This window comes from Nothoprocta perdicaria, unplaced genomic scaffold (genome assembly GCF_003342845.1).
Source record: "Nothoprocta perdicaria isolate Ctin4 unplaced genomic scaffold, notPer1 scaffold_253, whole genome shotgun sequence".
Classification (NCBI taxonomy): Eukaryota; Metazoa; Chordata; class Aves; order Tinamiformes; family Tinamidae; genus Nothoprocta; species Nothoprocta perdicaria.
The window spans coordinates 95880-120602 of record NW_020455481.1 but is presented as its reverse complement, the minus strand read 5'-3'; the positions used below and the strand labels follow the sequence as shown (position 1 = coordinate 120602).

At 44.5% G+C, this 24723-nt stretch overlaps 1 protein-coding gene across 1 annotated transcript in view; it reads left to right on the top strand.

Moving 5' to 3' along the window:
* Positions 1-24723, top strand: part of TMTC1 (transmembrane and tetratricopeptide repeat containing 1) — a 135526-nt gene that overhangs the window by 44951 nt on the left and 65852 nt on the right. Inside the window, exons 6-8 of the mRNA XM_026040335.1 lie at positions 8568-8649; positions 9947-10050; positions 22339-22528. Coding sequence (XP_025896120.1) covers positions 8568-8649; positions 9947-10050; positions 22339-22528 — 376 coding nt within the window. The remainder of the gene's footprint in view (positions 1-8567; positions 8650-9946; positions 10051-22338; positions 22529-24723) is intronic.

Sequence of the window (24723 nt, the reverse complement as noted above, 5' to 3'; positions counted from 1 at the left end):
AATTTTTGAATTGTTTTCTYCCACATTCTTTCTGTGATCTAGTCTGACTTTGGCACTGAGTTGCACTTGATTGCAAACATCAAAAAGTTTTACTGAAAGGCTACCATCTCAGAAGCATGAGCTGTTTTTCCTCTTCTCTGTATTGCTAACAGGCTTGTGTCATTCATATTTAAAACGGCTGAGCTATTATTGAGGTTGTTAAAAATAACATAGTTTCCTAACAAGAAAGGAGTGCGGAAGTTTTCTACCATTTTTTTGTGTGTGTTTAGACGTGGCTGAGRCATATTTAGAGATTTCTTTATTTAATCTGACAGAAGCAAAGGGGCATGCTAGATCAAACTGTCAGATTAGGATTTTTCTGGAAGGGAAGTACCTTTTTCTTAAAGTATTTAGCGTTGACATCTAGTAAGCTGCTGTTTAAATAGGTGGTATGTGGGTTTCATTTTGATGGAAACATTTGTGGAAAATGGGCCAAGCTTCAGTTTTAAAACAGTGTGACTCAATTTAGTATCTCTGCCACCAGTGCTTTGAATAGTAAGTCTGGACTGAAACCACAGCCATCGCCCTGTGAGTTTCATAAAACTCTTGGTGCTAATGAATCAATGATACCCCTTTGTTTTAGAGACTCTTTGGGAGAATTCATGCAAGCATTTCTATCTTTGTGAGTATTTTTTTTATAAGCAACTGCTGCAGTAATGCACTGTGTAGTAGCTCTAGCGCAGACATGTCCACACAGTGCCCAGTTTTCCATCCCTGCTCCCCTAGGAGCATCCCCATCCTTTAGAGCCTGCTGCCCCAAGGCAAAGGCAGCTAAGGGAGGAGGAGGGAAGACTGACAAATGCCTGAATGTCCCCCTGATTTCCTCCTGTCCTTTGCTTTCTCTTGCTCTCTCTTTATCGCCTGCTCTTTGGTTGTAGATGTCCATAAATTGGCCGAGGACTTTAAGACCAGTAGCTCCCATGTCATGTTCTGTTTGCTGTCCTGAAGGTCCACCATCCCTGTGCCCCACCACGGCGCTGTGGTAACTCCTGCCCTTTCCACACTGTTTTCTTCAGCTCCAGGATGCAGACTTGGCATGGGTGGGGTTTTTTCCTTCTCCACTTAAGTGAAAAATGTGAGTTCCAGACGAATTCGACAAGTAGTTTCAGATTACAAGTAAATTATGGAAGAGTTAAAAAAAAAAACAACAAAAAAACCCTAACCAGTTCTGAAATAAAGCAGTATTTCTTTCAGGCTGAATTCACAGGGAGTTAAGGCACTTATTTCCCTCCRCTCCCTAGCTTCATGGTGAACGGTGCCAAAGCCTCCTTCTGAAACCAGCTTTTGACTTGCCAGTTTCCCTTGATTTAACAGCAGTGCTTGCCTAAAAAAACGAAAACATTATTTGACTCTCAGAGTGTTGCAAGATGTTATCCCTGGGGGTCAACCCAAAAAAGAGAGACTTGAAAAATGCAATTCAGTTTGGCAAACGTAATGTTTTTAATAATCAGGCGTTCACCCTGAGTGAAAGGGTGCAAGGCTCAGCTGTGAGACTTCCGTTCTTCCCACTCTGCCTCAKCTCCAGCTCTTTAGCCGGAGCAGTAACTTATCTGCAGTCTTTAAGGAGCTGTTTCAGGAACTCTGCAGCTTGGTGTCACTTGGCCCATGCCCACCCTTGTGCTGACTGTTGGCTCCTGTCCCTTTTCCAATGAGGAAGGTGCTGGATCCTTTCTCTTTGAGGCTGGGTCCTTTCTCCTTCTCCTGCTCCTTGTCTGCTCCCTCTGTTGTCTGGTAGCAGTGGCCAGGACAGATACATCCTTCACTGAGCATCTTTTCTGCTTGGTAAGCTGCTGGTTTGYTGGTGGACCCTCACCTGTTTGGTGCCACGTGTTTGTCCCTGGGGAGTTATTAGACTGCCAAATATGTTAGTGCCYTTTATTTTTCCTATTTKCCCCCCCATCTTTACCTGATTTTGTGTGTGTGTGCGCGTGTGTGTGCGACTCAGTTTGCATCCTGCACAGTTCACCGTTGTTAGAAATTGTCTCTGTGATTTCCTGCTTTGAGACGTGTATCCTGGCTCTGTGTCTTTATAAGTGAGGTGGCTCGCTGCAAAGGGACTGCAGCTCTCACAGCTGCTCATTTCTGCACTCTTGCTCTGACACCCTTTACTGATGAAGGGGATTTCTTCCTCCTCTTCTGTTCTTTGGAAAACTTTTGCCATTTCTCTCTCTTTTATCTGTTTTTTTTTTTTTTCCTTCTTTAAGTTTACTCACTGGTTTCGCAGGATAGGAAAGACAGCAGCAAAAAGCCAGAGCCCTATTCCCTAATTCCATTTTTAAGTTTTAAGTCAACTGACTCAACACAGTTGATTTCTGTCATTCCTGGTCCAAGCTGAATCCTTGGACCGAGCTTTGCGCTTATTGACATGATGCCCTCCCTTGGTCCAGGGACACAGCCCTGCCTTGTGGGGACGCCGTGTTTGAGGCCTGCCAGCTCTCTCCTCCCMACACAGACACCAGGGCAGCTGGTCTCTAGGGGTCCCAGGTACCCTCCATGGTTTTGGGTCCATCTGCTCGGGCTGGAGCCAAGGGAGGCAAAGGCAGAGCTGCCTTCCCAGCTTGGATGCTCTGGAAAGGCGGCTGCTCCAGGTGCTCATGGGCTGCAAGMTGACTGAGCTCCGGTGGCAACAAGTTTCTGGATACAGCTGCTGGTCTTGGGCAGCAACAGATGTCTGCACATCTGCCTGCATCTCCATCTTTATCTTCCTTTCTCTCTAGTCCTGGCTTCTCCTTGCTGCTATCCCTGTTTTCCTAGTGTCTGCCATCCCTTCCTTTCTTGTTTTCCCCTTTCTTCCTTGCAATACGTACTCTGGTAGCCTCTTCTTCAGCCAGAAGTGTTCAGCCCTCTGCAGCCTGCTGCAGAGCTGCTCAAGGTTTCCCTGGGTCGCMGGACTGGGTTCATAGGGATAAAACCACCGTGTCCTCTCTGCTTTCTCAGAAAGGGCCTGGTTGTTTTGGCTGAGACTTTCAAGGCAAGAAACAGATTCATCTTGACACAGACTCCTGGCAGGGAAAGCTTTCAGTCCGAATGTGAACTGTCAAAATGAGCAGGCTTCTTGTCACAGGAAGAAGTAGCTGGAAGCATGGGCTTGTAACAGAGCACATGGGGCCGCCAAAGCCTGGGCATTGCTACCACGGGTGCTTCCAACACCGCTGTTGGAAATAGCTCTGCACAAGCCCTTGATTGCCACCGGACAGGGAATCACCAGCCCCGTGTGAGTTTCTGTGCCTCGGGTGCGTGTGATGCAGAGGAAATCAAATGACTGAAGCCAAGGAAGGCTTCATGCTGCAAGCGCCGTGCTTTGCTTTGCTGCGACCGGCCGGGAGGTGGCTGCGCTCCGAGGAGCTCGTGTTTCTCCCGTTAGCCCTGCTCCACCTGGCCTGCTGGTCCCGTCACAGGAATGTCTGGTATGAAGGGAAGCCCTTTTTCATCTTCTTGGTCACATCTTTGATCTGTTAAGGGTCTTCTGCTTTTAYTTTTCCTTCCTATCCATCTCTCTGTTTCTCTCTCCCCTCCTATCCCTGACTTTGCCTCTTGCTTTTCCTATTTCCTTTTCCCGGCAGTTGTTCTCCCATCTGCTTGCGCCCTGCACAGGAAAAGGTACTTGTTGTCTAAAGGAACATAAAGTGGCCATAGGTGGGATCTTCTGTGTTCTGATGGAGTTACAGCCTGCTCCACTACTCCTGGGAATCCTTTAGATGGGAAGAATGCAAGATTCAGGCTCATGTCTGAAAGTGGACATGCAAARTGTGTGCCCTTAGCAGCACAAGCCATTTACTGCTCTTGTGTCTGTCATAAAATCTCTCCTTGGCCCTTTGGGGCATCAGTAGTGCAGCTTTCTGTTCGTGTGGGTTTGAGCAGTGTCTGCGTGGGCACCTGGTGTCCCAGGCTCCGTGGGGAGAGCAGGGGCAGGGCACCAGTTACGCTGCAGGCAGTGCCAAGGCTGCGCACCAAGGGGGAAGCAACTATAGCTGTGACTGGTACTCTGTTTCCCTGCATTGACAGATACTTTAAGCAAGTTAAAAATCCAGACATGTCTGGAATGCATTGGTTCTTTTCCTATTTTTCTTCCTTTTTTTTTTTTTTTTTTTTTAAATTCTCTGTGATGGATTTCAGCTCTTGTTTTGTCCTTGGCACGTGTGTGGCACAGTACTTGATAGCTGTCCTCAAGAAGGAGTAAGGTGAAAAGATACAGAGATCATTTGCAAGTAGGAAAATGAAGGATGTTCTCCACAGATAAAGTATAGCTCCTGGAAAAAAATGCCTTCCTGGAGGAAAGCTGCCTTCCCCAAAGGGGAGTSTGTGTTTAATTGCTTTGGATTTAGAGTGTATCTGACTGTGATGTGACATTTTGAAATTCACCTGGAATAGCCCATTTCACGTTTAAATGTGTCTTGATTAGAGGTCTCTTACYGTTATTGATCATTAGGAGTAAATTAAGAGCTTCGAACTCAGTCTTTTAATGTTTTCCCATAATATAAGGGTTTTGAAAATGTTATTTCCAATGCTGGCATTTGCTTGGATCTGCTTGTACCAGCAGGATAGAAATGGGAGAAATGATCTGGGTGTGGGGGAGCAACCTGGGCAAAACCCAAAAAACCCAAGAACCAGAAAAAAGGTTCTCGAAGCACCTGAGCTCCTTGTGCTCTCATGGTCTTCGAGATGTCCTTGAGGGGAATTATCCACCGTGGGTGTTTACTTGCTTTTCCTGAGAAAGCTGTGGAAGAGGAAAGCGAGGTGACGCTTTACACCACAATGAGACTGCGGCGGCACGGGATCAGCAAACGTGCTGCCGATACGGGCTGGCGAGAGCCAAAATCGTGGCAATTAACTGCGGCCCAGGAGCTGTCCTGCTCTTTGCAGGAAACCCGAGCTGCTGTCGGCATTAAAGGCAAATTAAAGAAGCTGTCTGCTCCTTGGAGGGGTTGGTTGTCATTAACATGGACTCCATCTGGTCCTGGCAAGCTTACATTCCTGTGAACAGCCACCTACCCTGCTGGCTTCCAYGGTACCCTCAGCGCGCGCTCCAGCTCCGGTAGGGCCAGGGGTTTCAGGATGCGCTGCGGGAAGCTGGAGATGCCAAGCGTCCGTGGTGGCCCCCACTTGAGCCGTGTGAGAGAAACACCGCCCTTATGGAGCACTTTGGGTCCTTGTGGCTTGCTGTGGTCCGGGCCGCTGAAGGGAGCCTCCCTGCAAGGCCTTCACCGGCCGGTTACGCGCTGTGGGGAGCAGGCCCGGCCCCGTGCGCCCACGGTTGGGCTTCCYGGCGCCAAAATCCTCCCCAGGGACTTGCAGAACCAGGCCCGCAGGGACCTCGTAAAGGCAAACAGCTGCATTAGGAGCAGCGGGCAGCACCGGCTTTCACCGTTTCAGATAAGCTTCGGAACGACGGCATCCTTGAGGTGCAAAACGTTTGCCTCTTGATTGAGCGGCCGTGGGAAGGAGCGTTTCTCAAGTGAAGCTGCCACGTGGTGAAGCATTGGCAGGACAGATCAGAAAGCTGAGGGCACCCTGAATTTACTTAGCCTGTTCCTGGTTGTCTTACCCCTCCATTCTGGTGCCTTTGTGCTTGTTGCTGGTTGTTCTTCAGTGCAGGGCAATGATTTGTAATTAGCCAGTAGAGTTGTCTTTAATTTTTCCTTCCTCTCTTCTGTCTTAAATATGCTGCCTCTACACAGCTTAAAACTGCGAGAGATGAGTTCGGATTTTGAAATTAGCTGTGGCTTGTAGATGAAGTGGTGCCTTGAACTGTGTTTGGTAACATGCATAGCACGGTCCTTTAGCRAGGAAGGTGTGAAAATGTTGCAAGCAATTTAGCTATTCCTAGGCAGACCAAAAAAAGGAAAATCAGAATGTGTAAAGAGGATGCTTTCCTGCACTTTACTGCGAGGCATGACAGAGCTATTGCCTTCCATTTACATGTATTATCTGTCTCTAATTTTCTCCTCAGGCCGGGCTTGATGGAGAATGAAGAGCTGGCAGTGTGAGGGTGCCCGGTCGGCGCTCTGCCCGTCTAGATCAGGGCCCTTTTTTTACAAGCCCCGAAGCCCAGGAGCAGTTTCCTGAGCATCAGCAGTCTAAAATGAAGCTTGGCCTTCCTCACTGAATTGCTTCTTCAAACAGAGTATTGCCTGTAGCAGTTGTTCCCACTGGAACATCCTTGACGCAAATTGCATTAAATCTGTTAAATTTTAGCTAATCTCTACCAGACATCTGCAAAGTGATGTCTGCCTGTCCCCCCCATCCCTGCGCTTGGGGACTTATAATTTCTGTGAATGTGGGTGGGCTCTTCTAGAGGGTGCCAAAAGACATGGCCCAGAGATGATGGCAGCCTCACAAGCCTCTCACTGGACCAAGGCATGGAGGTGATAGATGCAGTTTCTCAAGGAGAAGGTTGCCAGACTCAGCCAGGTTGCCAGACTCTTTCTCTAAATAAAGTCTTGGAAAAAAAAMTGAGCTGTTCAGGCTCTCTCTCTGTGTCCCTCACCCTCCCCAGCAACTATTTGTAATGGAAAACTTCTGCCCAAAGTGTTGCAGTTTGTCAAAAATACAAGCAAATGAGAACAGGTTCCTTGTAACAGAAAGAATCAGGCTATAGGAATAATAGTAGGCAGTCCCTCTCCTTCAGTCATAAAAATACAAACAAAATGCAACCTAACACTTCTGTTCTGACCAAAATTTGCCAGGGAGCTGGGTTTCATAAAACATTGCAATAGGGAACAAAAGACCAGGGTTTGATCCAAATGCTGTTAAAGTCGCTGAGAGTCTTTCCCTTTGGCTCCGGTGGGTTTTGGAGCAGGGCCATGGTGAGCACTTGAAGGCCAAGCTGACCTTTCCTGGAGACTGAAGACTGAACACTTAGGTTCCTCTTGCTTGTACTTGCTGGAGCCTGATTAAAATCAGTGGGAGCTTAAAAACTCTGCACTTTGCAGAGTTCAGCCCTCRAAGACTAGTCTGACATTTAAGTTAGATTCTGTGCTTAAATGTCAACATTTGTAAATAAGTAGATACCAAAGACCTAAGGTCACTTGGCTTCCTTACCTTATTCTACCATAAACSAAACCCTTATGGTTTGGTTACTGAGTTTTAGGTGTGACACTTCCATAAGTTTTCTGACAAGCAGTTGTTTTCTAGAGGGCACCCCCAGACGTGCTTCTTGTTAACTTCTAACTCCTTTAGTGCTGGCTTTGCTGCTGCTACCTCTGTTTGCAGTATAATCTTTGCTGCCTTCCCATGGTGACCAGAATTGCAAACTTCCTACTATAGAAAWTCTAAACAGAGCACCAGATATTAAGGATTCTTGGCAAACTTAGGAAGTGCTGCAATCTTTTTTTTTTTTTTCCCTGAGGACTTAAGGGGTAGAAGTGGTCAGATGACAGAGTGTTTTGAGGCTTGTGGAGAGGAGGAAAGATGTATTTTATGTGTTAGATGTTCACGAAAAAAATGCATGGCTCTTTCAYGCTTGCAGAGCTAACTTGTGTGCGGGTTGTTGTGTTTCATTCTGTCCATATAAATGGACTGTCCCAGGATAGATGACTTTTACTGACTCTTTGTTACACAGAGGAGCCTACAAATACTTCAGTTCTATATTTATTTTGTTTGCTTGTTACTTATAACTTCTTAAAATTACTTGTCAGTTTTTCAACAGTTGTCTCATTTCTCTTGGCTTAAAATATTTTCTTTCCACTTTCTTGTCATCTTTTTTTTCCCTGTATTTACTTCTTTATTTTTGTTTTTCATTGCTTGCTTTACAATGACAAAAAACCTGTAACGTTCTCTAGAAACGCAATTACAACGGAATTAATGTCATAGGGAAGGTGCCATTTGTTATATTTGAGAAGTGCTTTTACCCTGTATTAAACTACTTCTAGGGCCAAAACTACGTATTTCAGAAATATTTWAATTATACTCCTTAAGAAACAGGATGGTTTTCACAAAAGCCTTTAGAACAACAAGGTACCAGTGCCTGACTTACTGCTCTTAATTATTGTAGCACTCTGTCAGCTGACTTTTACTGGAATTTAGGTGTGCAGAATATACTTTGAGGGCAAAAATGCTTAAAGTCAGTTCAGTTCTAATAGGCAGTTCTTCCCTTCTCTAGAGACTGAGAGCCGAGAACAAGGAATTTTTGCACTTTAATCATGGCCTGAAGTGGAATTGCTTGGTTTGGGTGACCTGTTAAAAACGTGTCTCAGTATATTCTTCTGGGAAATCAGAACCAGCAATCTTGAGAGACAAATACTTGAGTTTTTATAAGGATTAACAAGTTAAATCACGTTAAAAAAATTAGAGGGAGCGGAAATGCAGTGTATTGTGATATGTATTATTTGAAATGTTTTCAGTATTTTATGGGTATAATTAAGTCACATGGAAAGGGATTTAAAGAATAAAAGTGTTAATAATTTATTACTATAGCAAGTTAGTTCAGGGTAGTTAAAACAATGCACAGGCCATTTTTTTTTTCCAATTTGAGAAATGATTTATTTGTCCAAAGCATTTCAATAACTATTTGTTTTCTTATATTTCAGCTACCTGACTGCAAATAACAACCAGAATTTCTTGTATACTGCAAGGCCATTTTTAAAGAGAGCTGCTCTGGTGATAAGCTATGTAAGTATGAAAGGAGTTGACCTTGTGTTTGCGTACGTGTGACTAGAATGAGCGTTGTCTCACAGGAGTCAGAGAGCTGACATGGTAGGTCTTAGCACACAGGTTAGTCTTGGGAAGTAGTCTAGGAAACTTCAGCTGGACAGACACAGTAATTTTGTGGTGTTGGGTTTTCACTCCACGTTTTCTCATAATTTATTAGGGGTTATAACTTTGTAATCATCTGTAAGTATTTCAGTCTATAAATATGGGAAGAATCTCAGCACTGAGCTGACTGGCAAATATTGACTTCTCAGTGACATGCTGCTACCTTCAAAGCAGGCTCACTAAAAGTCACCAGAAAAGTTCTGCTTTAAAATACCTGGTGTTTGGGGCACTTCAAGCAGGGCTTCACAAACTCCAGGAGGAAAACATGGACATCAGCAGGATCCCACGGGGTGTGCATCTCCCTGTGCTCCTCCATAAGCCAGGTCCTCTTGTTTATCTGGCAGTGACCGTTGATTCCCAGGAAGGTGGTGAAGTGCCAGCCAGCAGAAGTCCTTCCAGGGTCTAGGGTTACACTGTATGAGAAACATCAGTGGAGCTTGTCCTTAGAGCTATGCCAACATGAGTGAATAATGGTGGCTTTTAAGATGCCAGCCCTGTTTTTCCCTCTGTTTCAGTAGAGGGTGATAGTAAAGCTCTCTAGTCAGAACCACAACAGGGTGACAGATTTGTCCTTCAAAATCCATGTGCTGTGGGTGGCCTTGATGTGCCAGTTCCTGATGGTAATGTGCRCACGAATGGAGTGGGGACAAGCATAGCCTGCTGTCTGTGTTGAGAACTGGCAYGTTCATCACTTGGATATTCAGAATTTCTACGTGATGTTGAGAAGTCACCTGCTAGGGAGGGTTTTGTTCCAAAGCTCTCCTGGATTCTGCACTACAGCGAAGTGCGGATGGAGGTGTCTCATGGGGTGGAATTGGGGCAGCACTGCCAGMGACTGCACAGGCCTGGAAATTCACAGGTAGGTTCTTCTTCCCTGGATGGCCCACTCAGCCTCCTGCCTGGGTAAGCCCTGGGCACTGCCATGTCCCCTTCTGGACAGTCTCAGAGGGTCAAGGAAGGTGAACAAGGATCCCAGGGTTGAATTTTGACTTTGGAATTTGGGTTGCAAAATTGAAGTTTTACTTATGCTCAGATGCAAGTCAGCTAGCGGTTGTCAAGTCAAAATGAGAGAGGTATCAAAAAAAAAAAAAAAAATGCTGGAGGCCTTAATTCTGCTGTAGCATATTACTAAACTAGATATTCTTCTTTGAAGGTGGTTCTCGTTTTGTATTTCCGCCTCTGGATAATGGGAGGATCTATGCCAATGTTTTCCGAGCAGGACAATCCAGCTTCATTCTCACCATATTTACTGACAAGGTACAATGCCACTAATCAAACATCTTTTCACAGGTGGAGTCTCAACATTCCTTTTTTCCTAAACTAAAATGCTTTACAGATGGTGAATGAGAACTTGTTTTGTTGTGTTAACCTAATTGTATCTTATTGCTTTGTCTAAATTAGAGATCAACATTATTTGAACCGTAAAGCATGCTCCAGTTCTTCTAGAATTATCTTATATATTCTTGCTTACTGAAAACTGTGGTTTTACTTTTATGCAAAGCCTAAAGCATATAATTTAATTTTTTGAGCACAGAACTAGAAACTAAGGCCTAATCTCAAACCTTAAAACTGATTCCTCTTGAGATATGAGACACAAGTGTGTTCGGCCTTTGTCTCAGGCGAAGCTTGTACAAGAAGGAGGTGACCATGCCTCTTAGTGGAATATTGATGGCTGTTTAGTACTCTAGAAGTGGAAGGCAAGGTGCAAGGAGGCCCTGTTACTGGTTTTGTACTACGTAGTTCAAGCTGAGAGTACAATGGGCTGCCAGGGATTAATTAAAAATAACAATCTTGAAATTTACATTAACAATATTTTCATTTTGTTATTTTATGAGTGTTCTCTAAAGAGAGAAAGAGATGATTAAGTCCTGCAAAATGATTTTTCCTTGCCTGGCACTCAGTATACGGTCAGGTTAGTGCTGTGTTCCTCTGGCTCTGCTGGGCCACAGCAGCAAGGCAATGGTAGTTGTGATTTAGCAGGTGCCACCTTTCCCTCCAGGCCTAACTGGGAGAGTGTTCCCAGCGAGTGGTAAGAAGCTGACTTGCTTTTAAGACAAGGCAGGCGAATAAATGATTGSTTTGTTTTGTTACTGAACTGGGGAAAGGCATTTCAGGAGTTTCTGGAKGTGTTTTCTGATGTTGCAGGGAAAAGAAGAGCCGTCCTCCTCTGTGTTGCTTTCTGGCCTTGCTGCCTCCTGATTGCAGCAGTGCAGTTGAGGCACAATTTTAGATCAAGAAATTCTTATTCAGCATATGCTGCAAAGCCAGACTGGCTCTTTTGGGAGATCCTTATGGTGTGACAACAGCTCCTATTACCAGGAAGGCTCCAACTGCTTTCAGGAAACATGCTGTCTGATTTGAAAAGCTCTGATCTGTGCACAACATTTCTAGTGGAGAAATTAATACCGGGCTCCTAGAGGCACAGTGTGAGGGATTTACTGTTGTCTGCTTTTGACATATTTATTCTAAGATGGGGGTCATCAATTTATAAGTTGTCCTGGGCTGATTCCAGCTGCTGCTTCTTGCTCTGCACATGTCTCTGTGTGTTTGGCTTGCTACATTGCATAACGATAGCAGAAGATTCCTAAATGGAAGAGCGGAGCCGTTCTCAGGGTGTTGAGCAGGGACTATTTTTACCCTCAGCTCCGTGGATTTCCTGAGCCGTAGGAGGGCAGGGGGGAACAGGGCCGTCCGAGCGGCTCCGCGGTGCCCACAGGAACACGGGCATCGCCTGCAGGCCGGCAACACCCCCCAGCTCCAAACAGGCATTTCCCCTTGCCAGCAATAACCRCTATTACAGCTCTCAAGGCATTCTCAAATCCCACACTAAGAGCAGCTCCTCCRCTCCTGCTGAGCGTGAGCCTAACCCTCACTTTAGCCAATTGATCCAGAAGCCTCTATCTTCCATCCTCCCCCCGCCCCCAAAAGTTTCGGAAAGTCCTGATCCCAGCCTTTTTATGGCTTTCTAATCTCCACACTTCAGTTTAGCTTGTCGGTTCCTATTCTCATGAACTATCATGGCTAATGCTGGGGTGTGGGTCCTGACAGCAGGAGCTGCAGATGAGTTTTGTGTGAATCCTGCAAAGCCTCCTGCTTGCTGCCTGCACACACCACAGGTGAGCTCTGCTGCCAGGAGCGCCAGCGGCTTCGCTTGGCTCTGCAGCTCTCAGAGGAGACAGGGCTGGAGCTGGCTGTGAAGWAGGGAAAGGGGGCTGGGGCTGTGTCAGTGAGCAGCAAGGGTGGGCTGAGGGGGACCCCTGTGCAGGCCAAGCCCTCATGAAGGGGCTCAGCCCCACGGGGCTGAACACAGGGGTAGAGCAGGGCATAGTGGTGGGATCTATTAACTGCCTCTGCCACTGGGAGGGGATGACTCTGGCCCAGGATGATCCAGAGCGTCCTGTGAAGAGCTGGGCCCAAGGCGGGGCTGGTGGCAAGATAGGTCAGGATGGGTCCAGCAGCCAACACCAGGGCTGAACTTAAATGGGACTGCTGGAGCACCTTGCAGTAGGTGGAGGTGCTGAATCCTCCTGGCTGGTCAGGGCCATTAAGACCTTCCAGTGTCTTCAAGGCCTGAACAACTGTTGCATCCATTCAATACCTGCTGTGGGTCCGCACGCTGACCTGCCGGAGGCTCCTCAGTAGGTCCTCGCTACCTGGGCCTTTAGAGTCTAGAAAGAAGCTGGACCTTGAGCTCCTGTTCAGCATAGCTGTAGTCTGCTGGCATGAGCCTTCATCTCAGGTCTGTAGGACCTGCAGAATTTGCTCCAGTTCTTGTTTTCCTGAACACAAACCTTAACCCAACCATTACCCTGAGCTGCAACCAAAACAGTAYTGCAGGCTATCCAAAGCCTGTAGCCTCCATGTGCTGGCAAGTGAAGCTTGCTAAGCAGTTCCTTCKTTCCTGAACCCAAGCACTAATCTTTAGCTTCAGAACAGTCAGTGACCCACTGATGGCCTCGGAGCTAACTGTAGATGTGTCTACATGGGCAGCCTCAGTCTTCATGCTGGGCCTGCAGGATCCATCTGCAAATGAGGAAACAGGGATCATAGGGCTGTTCTCTATTGCTATTTCACAGAGCTAGGGGAGGACACATTGTTCTATATGAGTGTTGCCTTAGTGTAAGATTCTGGACAGCTCYGGGTGGCAAATTTTTCCAAAATATGTGAGGAGTTGGGTCAAAAGGGACCCAGCAGAAGGGTTAGAGAACAGCCYAACTGAGTGCTGGTTCTGTGAGGTGGGCAGGGCTCCAGTAACYGTCTCTGTGCTAACAGCCCACAATCCGTCCTCTGGCCATAGCCCCTTACCTCAACAGCAAGGCTTTTTCCTCCTCATCTTCTTGCTCAAACTGTAACTCTTGTAACTGGCGACAGAGCTGGCAGTTAGTTAGGGGAAAAGGGGCTCCGTCTTACCATGGTCACAGACAAAATGTTTGTGCAGAATTAGTATTACACCAGTCAGTGTGACTGTAGCAGATGTCAGCAGGAGCCAGCAAGGTTAAACGACATTGGCCTAGTTTTCAGGAAAATCTGTGTGTCTGGCCAGCTGGAAAGGCAGGTCTGGCATTCACTTTAGGCATAAAGAAGAGAGAGGCTGAAGAAAGAAGATGCGTTTTCAAACCTGTTATTTCACTGGGCTGAAAATAAGACATGCTGTCAGCTAAATATATTGCCTGAGGATGGATTTGTGTCTGCCACAGTGTGCTGGCCTCCATGGTTGGTGGTGGCATTGGGTGAGGTTCTAGGACATCAAGGCTTGAGGAGAATGTGGATGTCCAGGCTTGTGCTAATAAGTGTAGTCATTCACCTAGTTTTCCTGGAAATCAGGGGAGTTTTTGGTTACGCTCCAGCCTAGGAGAAGCTGCTAAGCAGCACATGTTCTTCAGTCACGGGTGTGTGGGATGTGGCAAGCTGGTGTGAGAGGCTCTTAGTGAGTTTTGAGGCAGCAATTAGGACACAGCATTGAAAGTAAAGCTAGAGTGTTAACTGCAGTTTGTTTTAGGATTTAGGAGAACAGGGTGTGGAAGAGATAAGTTTAGTGCCAAGTCCTGCATTTCCTTCAGTTCTGGATGTAGTCTGGGGTTAGTGAGGGCGAATGGCTTCAAATCTGCCTCTGCTTGGAGACTGTAAATATCACTTCATGGCCAGAAGGGAGAAAGGCCATGAAACCAGAAGAAGGGTCGGTACTGGTTAGGGGACTCCTGGGGTGGTTACCAATTCCTGAACTATCTCTTAAACCAGGTTAGTGCTTGGGCAGGAAGAAAGTTGTTTTTCTATCTCTGTAGATCACACAGGGCACAAATGGGAGTTGCTGTTTGCAAGTAAAAGTCTTTTTATTTGCACTGAGTTGGAAATGTGGTTACTTGTGCATATCTTGGTTTTCAACAGGCTTGAGAAGATATTACAAGACTTTGCCAAGTCTGTGGGGCTGGGAGGAATGCTGGTGACAGCAAATGGGATTAAAAACAAAACAAAACGAGCAAACAAAAAATATCTCGGAAATCTGGGATTGTTGCTGTGAAATGCATAAAGTTTGGACTGGTGGTTAGGGTTTTGGCTAACATGGGGTGAAAACAAAGTACTGGTAACTCCTGCCAGGTTTCTTTGTGGACTGATGAAGTATACAGGTGTGGCTTGTTTTGAGGCTGGCAAGGATTATTGGAGTACAGTTAAGATTAGGAGTAGATCTAAGTTACGGTTGGGTTTGAAAAAGTGTTTGCTAATGACGTCAGATTTTGTTAGCATGTACGATGCCTGTAGGGTAAAATAGATGATTGAGGGTGTAAGGGAGAGGTCTGCATATCTGTGACTGCATGGTGCAGGGCAATATTGATTCAATTGGATATTTTTTTTCCTTCAACACAGAAATTAAGGTGAATCAAATGAATCTAGGAGGAGACAGGTTCAAAACAAGCCAAAGGAGGTGGTTCTGTGTGCAACAGGTGATTGAGCTCTGGAACTTCTTCCTGCAGGCTGTTGTAGTAATCAATATAGCTCAATATAGCAATACAAGCTCAAAGAGAGATTCATCAAGTCAAGGAAAGAAATCCAGGCTACTAAATATGCAGAAACCACATCAAAGTGAGGGGTGTCCTGCTAGCTAGAAACTGCCAAGAAGCTTTGTGTTCTTACATGCTTTGCATCACATTTGTTTTGTACACTGCTGCAGAGAGAAACCTGGTCTAGGCAGACCTTAAGGATTGCTCAGTTTGACCTTAGAAAATGAACATGTGTTCTGTGCGACATGAATCCAATCCTCTCTAATTTTGGAAARCACAAATTTCCACTGTAACAGGGGCAGAAAATTGATTTATTTAATCATTAGAAATAGGTATGTTTTTAAATCTTTAAATCTGTGTGTCCTTGAGTATGCTGCCTGCCAAGGGGAAGCTGAGAAGAAGAAATCTGTCCATCACTGCACTTCACAGCTGAGGCAGCAATGCAAGTGTTGGGAATCCTGCTGTTCTTAAACGCTGCCAGGAGAGCCTGTCCACACAATGTTTTACACTACAGAAGGGAAGTATCTGTTTTTTCCCCATGACCTACCTTAAAGAAGGCAGATCTGCCAACCCCAAATCTGCTCTGGCTAAGCTCCTGCAATGTAGGAAGCGATACCTAACCTCCGCTGCAACAGTCCTGCTTGAATTAGATGGAAATTGAAGAAGAAGGTAATTAGGAAGGATGTGAGAGCTACCCAGCTATGTGTAAACAGTGCACTGAAGTGCAGCTAGAGTGCTGTAAGAGTGTCGAGCAGCAGGGCTGTCACGCCTCACATRTTTCACACAACGCTGCTTTATTCTGCCATTCTTGAGGTGGGGGGAAAGCAGGAGGCCTCTGAATAAACAGATTGTATTGCTAACACTGTGGTGAGACAAGGGAAAAGAAAGCCCAGTGCMTAACATGTCTCAAGGTGTGTGAAAAAGATTCAATCCTCTCAATTTCCGACTAAGAAAGTACATATTTTTAATGTATTTCATGGGGAATCAAATTGCAGTAATTCCTTCTGGTRTTTGCCTTGTGACACATCCCCAGGCCCATTTTTTCTGGGCATGAGGCAGTCCTATTTGTGTTGTYGCTACTTAAATAATTAATGTGCTTCCAGTAAGACTGCCTTGRGATTGCACTCTCTTATAGTTGAACTGTTTGCTCTGTCTTTCTACATATCTTTGGTGCTTTAATCGGGTAAACGAGAATTCAGTCTGTCAGAAAGATGAAGAAATGCTCCTACATAAAAACTGGTATATATTCCTTTTCACAGAGATAGGAAAAGGAGTTTTTCTATGCAAAAGGAAGTTTTCTGAGCGATATGTTTAATCGTCCTGGTTGTAACTTCAAGGAAAATGATCTATCCGCAGCTACTCACCACCAGCCAGTCTGAAAGATGATATTACAAAGCAAAGGCCACCCTACAGCAGCTTTCTGTTCCCAGGGGATCCTGCTTTTCCCAGGGCTGTGTGAAAAAACTGAGCATCTCCCTCGGTGTCCTGAACAAACCCGGGTACAGTCCTGCTTGGAGATCATTGCACTAGGCAGTTTTAACGAGCTGTGGAGCTCGTTACAACCACTGTTACTGCAAGCAGTCTTCCCTGCCAAAAGCCAGCGTGTGGGGTGGAGGGTGTCCGGTTGACACACAGGCCACTGGCTCCCAAGGGCAGCACATTTCATTTTAAAATGCTCTTGTTTTGGAGGGCTAGACCACAGAAGGTTTCCGAGCGTGTTCAGGAGATTCCTTTCCCTCCTGCTAGTGCTGGTAGGTAACTAACTCTCTGGGGGCACAGTGGCCTGTTTCCAGAAATGTTACCACAGCGGGCTTATAAGCTCTGGTTTTTAATTTCCTGAGGATCAGTGATGACCAGTGTCTCAGCTGCTGTCCACAGGACATCCCCATCTCCTGCTGCCTTGTGGAGCCCTTTTTGTAGGCGTCAACAGGGGAGGTTGGGGCTGGGAGATTAGTTTGAGTGACTCCTGGAGCTCGTTGCTGTCGGCGGTGAGCTGAGGATCRGATTGGGCCACAAGGGATGCTCTCACCCACACTTCAGGGGGTTGCAGAGAAAACCAGAATGAGATCGATCCCTGGTTTTCCAGTATTGCAGCTTGGACAGCAGGCTCAGGTTTCACTGGGAAAGCACAGGTGCTTTCTAAGCATTGCTCTTCAGGAATTTGATATTTTTCAGATTGTTAGCCACAGCATTGAAACCGCTAAGAAACAGCTATGGACCAGATCAGAGCTCCCTAGACTGAAGGACATGATCTGCCCTTCCCCTTGTGCCTCTGTTGCATGCAAATCCACCCTCCGATGAGGTTATTCTACTACTCAGCAGGTTGCTTCTCTCTGTTTATTAGAGTCWTTTTATCCTTCTTACTCTGAGCCTCAACTGACTGGTAGAACTTCTACATCCATTCTTGGATGTAGAAGTTTTGATGAAAGAGAATACACGGACACTTTTATTGATTAGGAGTGTTTTCCATCTGCCTGATACTTCCATTTGGATGTTAAGTTGGAATGAGTTTGTCTTCAGCATTTTATGTGTCGCCTTACTTCACCTTCATGGAGTGCACTGGATAGACACAGTATGATTTTCTCTTCAGGCTGGGAAAAGAAAATGTTGAGGCTGACGATATACAGACCAGGAAAATAAACGCTTGTGAAAGGTATGACTGGACTGGCAGCTCCCCAGGGGAAGCACAAATACATACAATTCAAAGGCAGTAGTACCCTTAAATAACACCACCTGGTTGTAACTGCAGCAGCATGTCTTCTAGGAGGACTTTGTTGTGAAGTTGGTCATCAAACACACTTTTTAGGTTTTAGGGCACTGTAGAAGATGAAGAGAGCCTTGAGCTATAATCAGGTCAGTTGTTAATGTAAGTAAGTTAATGCAGGTAAGAAACTCTTTTTCCCAATAAAGGAATTCTTACAATAAACTGAAACCTCCTCCAGCACCTAGTGAATGCACAGGACTTTCTCCAAGAAGGCCATTAACAAGGTTCATGATTTGTGAAAGGGCAGCTAACTTCTTCTTGCTTGTGTTCCACATCATCCTTTCTTTGTACAATCTTGTCCCAAATGCCAATGTAGTTGCATTTTTACCACCTGTCTTCTAGATCTTGCTAAAATTCCTGGCATAGAGAGATTTTCCATATGTAGGTCCCTGTGCCCTGGGGCCTCAGGGTGAAGGTGGGAGCCCTGTTATTTGTCAGGAATGTGAAGGACTGCCACCTACCAGCTCCCTCTGCATGTGCAGAGCGAGAAGAGTGTCACTGTCTGAGGGCACGTGCTGARTCTCGTGGTCACTCACGCAGCAATTTGGGAAGTAAATCTATAGTGCAGGTTCCTGTGAGCTGCGGGGAGGAAGAGCTTAAAATGCTCCAAAATCAGAAAGCAAACTAAACTGCTGATAAATTTCTATAAATCTGATAATGTGTTAGCTTCTTTCACAGTTCTTACGTGTTCTTACTGTGCTGAGAGGARGGCTTTGCCAAGCTCATTAGTCTCTATTACAGCAAAGGGTAACACACAATCCCTCAAGTATTTTTATGTCATMTTGCTTATGGCTTTAAGTACCACCCTTTTAAATTTCATTTTTGCGCTAGAAGTAATCAGTTCTGATGGCAGGAACCTAACACTGTTTTCTCCAACAGTCCTCGTATGTGAGTCATCCTGTGTTCATCTCAAAGAAAGCATGCAGCTTTTTCAACTAAAAAAATTTAAACTAAACAAACTGAATTGCCATGACAACACCTGCTACCTAAAGGAGTAGTTGTGTTTTCTGGACATGCCAGAGCTTCTGAGGCTGGAAGAGAAACGTTTGACACCTGCGGAAACTCAGATTTTCCCGTTCAGTTTGCTAATAAAGAAGGTCTCTGCTGTAATGCAAATGCTGTTAACTAGCCTGGGGGAAAACTGATTGCCAATTAAGAGGCAAATTCTTCCAATCACATCACCAGTCATACTGTCTTGTCTGGGATTAACCGAGAGACAGAGGGAGAGATGTTATAAGCAGGGATTTTTCTCACGTGGAGATCCAGGCAACATGAACAGCAGTACAGAGAGGATCATTAATTCAAAATGTAATTCACTTAATCAACTAATTAAAATAAAGCACTTTTGTTGCTGTTTGCAGGTAGGGCTCTGAAATGTAATTAGCTCCTGGAGTGATTCCATGAATCTTTGCATCTTTTCAAAATTTTCAAGTTATTTCCCTGAGTTGTAAAGAGGATTTTTCTGAARTTTCACCTGCCTTTAGTGTGGTATTTAGTTGGCCTTGTGTTACAAGAGCCACGGTGGTGGATGTAAAGGATAACCATATGCTTTCGAGATCCCTAAGTAAAAAGCAGCACAGAAGGGTCAATAACTATTATTAGCAGCCTGTTTCTTTTTCTGCTTTAGCTGTAGCACCTATTAGTGATAGTTTTCTAGTACTTTGTTCTATACAACTATTTGTCTCATTCAAGGACAGGTTTCCAGAGCTGAAATCGTGGCYGAGTTTTTCCGTGGATGAGAGGCCACTGATGTCTGTCTTGCAGCTTGAAAAGGCTGCTAAAACCAGGGAGATGCCTGCTGGATCCTCCCTGCATCTGCTTTCAGAGCATGCAAGCCCAGTGAGCACTTTCAGGCTTGATAATGAGAGCCGTGGCCAAGGGTCCTCTGGTAGGATGTCTGGAGATGTGAGCCAGTTGACTGCACATGGACAGTAACGGATGTCATGGGCTTTAAAATAGCTCGCTGCTGCTGGCAGAGCACATTTCAGAAGTTAATTATTGCCATAATGTAACACAATTGTCCATCTATCCTGGGACCTGCCTCTCACAGCGAGTTGTGCACGTTGCTCCTGGGGAAGATGAAAACCCCACAAGCACAGGGCAAGACAGACATGTTTGCAAACCTCTCCAGATGAGCGTGTGTCCCATAGGGCTCCCATTTTCAGCAGTGTGAGCTAACCTTCCGTCACTGTGAAATGCTTTAAGACCAACAAACTCATCCAGAATTCCTTTTAAAATTTGCAAACTGAGCCAGGTTAACTATGGCAGCTGCCTATTCTGTGCTGCATAAAGATTTACGAACTCCTCTTTTATCAGCGAAGATGCAGAAAAGTGACTGCTTTGCCTTCACAGAAATACTGCAATATTCAGGGATCCAAAAGTCCTTGTGCTTCTTCCTGCATGGAAGCTCAGTAGCCAAAGTAACTAGAAGAGGGTTTCTCATGTGGTTTGTTTTACAACTTCCATGTGGAATGTGTGTTGAGATCCTTATTGAAAATCTTAATACAAGTGCATGAAAGGGCACTTAATCAAAATGAACTCAGCCCTCCGAAGACATCAATTATAGAACTAAGTGCTTTTGAAAGTGCTAATATATGCACTTGTCACAATATTATGTGCCGAAACGTTTTTCAAGTTTTTATTTTAAAAGTAAAASTACAAAGGGATCTCAGTTTGCTTTTAAGTGAAGTAAGTAGCTGTAAGTAAACGTTGTCAACCTATTCCACACCTTATATTAAGACTGATGGGTAATTCTGCTCTGCTTTGTAGCCTGGTAGAGTCATGGCCACGCCACACATAGCATCATGCCAGATGAACAGCCTGGCATGATTAAGCTGCATCAGATTTTTGTGCTGATGTGATTCTGAGTAGTGCAGATTAGAGAAGGTTGGCTTGGTGACTACGAAAGGCTTTATATATATATATATAGTTATAAATATCATGCAGTCAAAATTCTGAGAAGATTTTGAGTAGAATTAGATTACATTTTGGATGGATGCTTCCTTAAAAGGAACTGGTCTTTCAATCAATTCATCAGTTAAGATGTAAAATGTATTCGCTCCTTGTTTTGCCATGCGTAGTACTCTCCRGGTGGAGATTAGGGGAGAAGAAGAATGGAAGAGTGGAAATGAAATGTACCAAACAGTTGAAAATCTTGGAAATGTGGGAATTTTCTATTCCCATCAGAACTATCAATTTAGGAAGATTTTGAAGGAAACAGATATGTGCATTTTTTTCCTCACTGTTTTCAGTGAAACGTTTGGGCTACTAAAATCTCCCTGTTGTTAGGTCACTGTGCTGCTGGGGATGGTGGGTTTTCAGATGAGAAGGGAGATCGATACCCAAACTCTTTGTGGTTATTAGAAATGTTTCACAAAATTCCAGGCCTTTTTCATCCCCGTGTCTTGGCGAAGACCCACATTCTGTCCCACCTGCATAAAGTTGCATTTAGCCACAATATCTTAGCCCTTTGGTCACAAATGTATTAAAATATTGTGAATGCTGTTGAGTAAGGGCTTCATTTTCATTCCAGAGAGACCAGCACATAAACGGCAAATGAAACAACCTTCTAGATAACAGCACCTCAGTGTCCCTTGGGATCCTCTGTTACCATTTTAATAAACCTGGTGAGGTACCGTGGTGCCTGTCAGTGATAACCTGGTCCAAGCAAGCTTAGGTGGAAGAAACCCTATGCAGGATAGCGTGCTGGTTCATCTCAGTTTGGGTGTTTGCCCTTCCTGGTGCTGTGTGTAACTTGTCTTTTTCCATTAGCAAAGCAAGGAGGTTGTTGTCTACTCGAAGGCTACTGCGGTTCTGCTTGGTAGACCTGAGGCTGCTGGAATGATCCCAGCTGTGGCATGCAAGTGCATTCAAACTTCTAAGCGTGGTTTGAGGGGGATTTTCTTCCTGTCAGATAGGTGCCAAGCAGCAAAATGGGGGTGGAGAAAATCATTTGTTTTTCTTTTTTTTTTCCTTCTTTTTTTTTTGTCTTTAATGCAGTTTTGCACACATCCTGTTCTTATTCAAACTTGTGAAAGCCCTGCGTACTTCCCAGAGGTCAGCATGGCTCCCCAGCTCCATTCCCTATTAATTTCCTCTCTATTGAGAATACCAGTTAATGAAGATTACGACAATTTAGACAGCTCCCTCCCTCTCCCCTCACTTTTGTGGATGTGTCATGGAGGCTGTCCCCAGCCCTAATAAGCCATCGTGGGATCAGCCAAGAATCAGCCTGAGCCTGCCTTGTTCTGTATTTTCTGTCTGTGCCAGGATGCAAAGAGAAAAGACAGAGAGGGCTGAGTTTAATTGCTCAGTATTGTGCACGTGAGAGTAATCCAGAATGGTAAATTCAATCCAGGTACAGGGTTATTTTATATTGCTAGAGCTGTGCATTGCAATGTTTATCAGTTGATACATATATTTACCTGATTAGCTCTATTAATTTAGAATTACAGCTGGTAGAAAGTCACATCTAAATCTATCATTCAACAGAGAGATGATATATTGTTAGATCTTCCAAAGGCAAAGAAACCACAGAAATATTACCGATCTTGTGTCATTTTTTTAAATGATAGTTGCTGAAGTGACCTCCCCTGTGTCTCATTGACAGAGAGGTATATGGCCTTGCTGGTTTGCACATAGCATTTTTTTCCTGATTTTCCTGTATAATAAGTGGTAATTGAAAAGTCTCTGTCAGTATGAACTCAGTTCTGTCCTCAGCATAAGAAGAATGTCTCATGGAGCTGGCAGTCCTTCCACGTGTTACATACCTGTTTTCTTTTGCAGGTTTTTAACTTATTCCTACCTTCTGGCCTTCAACGCCTGGCTCCTGCTGGCACCCATAACTCTGTGCTATGACTGGCAAGTGGGCAGTATCCCTCTGGTCGAGTCCATCTGGGATGTGAGGAACTTAGCCACAGTCTTCCTGGCGCTGGTGCTGGTGCTCCTCAGCCTACACTGTGTAGCTGCATTCAAGGTAAAACACCAAAAAAATGTGCAGTGGAGTGTGTTGCTCAAAATCTTTTGTTCCTTCATCTTCAGAGAAAATGGCTAGTGAGCACAGATAGGATTTTCTCCCAAATAAATTGGAGTGAGATTAAAAATACACCCACACAACTAAAGTGGGCAAACTTAGCAGATGAAAATTTSCCACTGACTGAATGTCTTGATCTCTAATTGGTCTGATCTGAGGGCAAAACTTGGCCTCGGATCCTGCATTCAATTACTGTTAATGATCCAAATCCCAGTGAAGTTAGTTGGAAGTTTCAGTCTCCCTCCAAATCAATAGACTCTTTGTCTCTTGCTTCAAACGGGACTGTGAACCATCATCTGCAGAGCTGTTTGAAAATGAAATCAATTRTTATGTCCATAGCTTTACTGTGTTTGCTGGCACCTAAATCTTGGATATGTCTAAATGAGAAGATTTGACATCACAGAATAATGAAATGCTGCAAGTCTGAAATGGGTTGGAAAGTGTTGTTTAGCATAAATATTAGTCTTTGAATCTAGCTTCACAACTCAGCATTTCAGATCCACCATTAGCTTTATTGCAGAAATAAAAGTGACGTTATACTAGACCTGTGGGGCATAAGGGATCAGTGTGGATTTATGCAGAGGGAGGGTATCTTCATAGGTTATCGGGAGCCGGAAACTTTTCCTTCTGCAGTTGTGTTTTGAAAGTGTCCTTAGGTAGGAAATTGGTAAAAATTTCTAAAATACTACAAAAAAAGTCCTTCTAAAACAAATGGCTTATKCAGCCAAAGAATATTGAAGGGGGTGACAGCTTTTTTAATACCTACGTTATGCTAAGATGTGCAGGTCATGTGCAGGCTTCAATTTACCCTGACAATCTTCTCAGCACTCCTGATAAGAAACAGAAAGCAAACAAAACCAGTTTGAGACTGCAGAGTCATTAATTTAGATTATACATTGACAGATGCTGTATGGAAAACACGGAAATATACTCTATTAGGTATTCACTAGTTCTGCCTGCATCGTCTTCCATTCCTTCAGCTTTCATTACTCACTGCTAGAGATATTCCAAACTGTTTGTCTTAGACCTAATCCTATTCTGGGGGAGGTTAATGATAAAATTCTCATTAGCCCAGCACTGAACACTTCTGAAAAGTCTTATCCCATTTTTCTTTGGAGTTTCTGTTGTTCTTGCTCTCCATTTCTGCCTCTGTTTTAAGAATTGGTCCTGTGTGGAAGATTGATGTTGTGCATTTSCTGGAAAAAAAAATCTTTTGGGATAATCTAGTTCTTTTGTGTGTGTTATTTTTGCATAAAACGACAATCCAGAAGAATTCCTCTGGGTAAATTAATTGTGTCTTCTGTCAAAATTCAGAACATAGGATTTCAAAATGCTTTGTGTATTGATTATGTAGATTCTGTCACATTTTTATCCCTTCCTATTTTTTATTCAAGAAAAAGGGTTATCAATAGCTCTGTTTGACTTGAAACTGCAACTTCTAGATTTTGGTGAGAATCAATTCACTTCTCTCTTCTAATCCCTGTTAATGTTGTGTTAAGTGAAGTGAATTGCACTCTCCAGGCACGTACTTACTGGTTGCTTTGAGATCCATCTTTTAGATGCCCTTGTGCTAATGCTTGAAAACCCCAAGCACAGCACGATTTGGATCCCAAGTGGTGTGCGTTGGTTCCTGAAGAAGGTAAAGCCAGAACCATCACAGAGTTTTGCCTGAAAGCTTTAACTGGCTTCAGCTCACCAGCCCCCAGGAAGCCTGGTGTGATCCCAGGAGCTGGTGGCTCCATGTGGTCACACAGAGACCATGCTGTGTCCCATCCCTGGCAGAAGGCTTGTGACTCTGCAGTTTGTAGGCAGCATCAGGTGGTTTTTCACATTTCTCGACGTGTAAAATTCTGCTTTCTTATTGAAGCATTCGGAAAATTCTGCCTTCGTATTGAAGCAAATGCACACAACTATCTAAGCTGCCTTTCTCTCAATTTTTTCAAAGCAAAGTCTAACCTAAGCTAAAGCTTATGGTTTTCTAAGGAATGGTTTCAGTGTGAACAGATAGTTTGAGTGTCTTTCATTTTTTCATTTGAGTGTATAGGCTAAGAGAGGACGCAAAGTCATATATTCATTCTGGTTGGTGCTAATGTTTCCGTATGAGGAAGAACGAAAGAAGTTCTTTCTGTGAGGGTGCC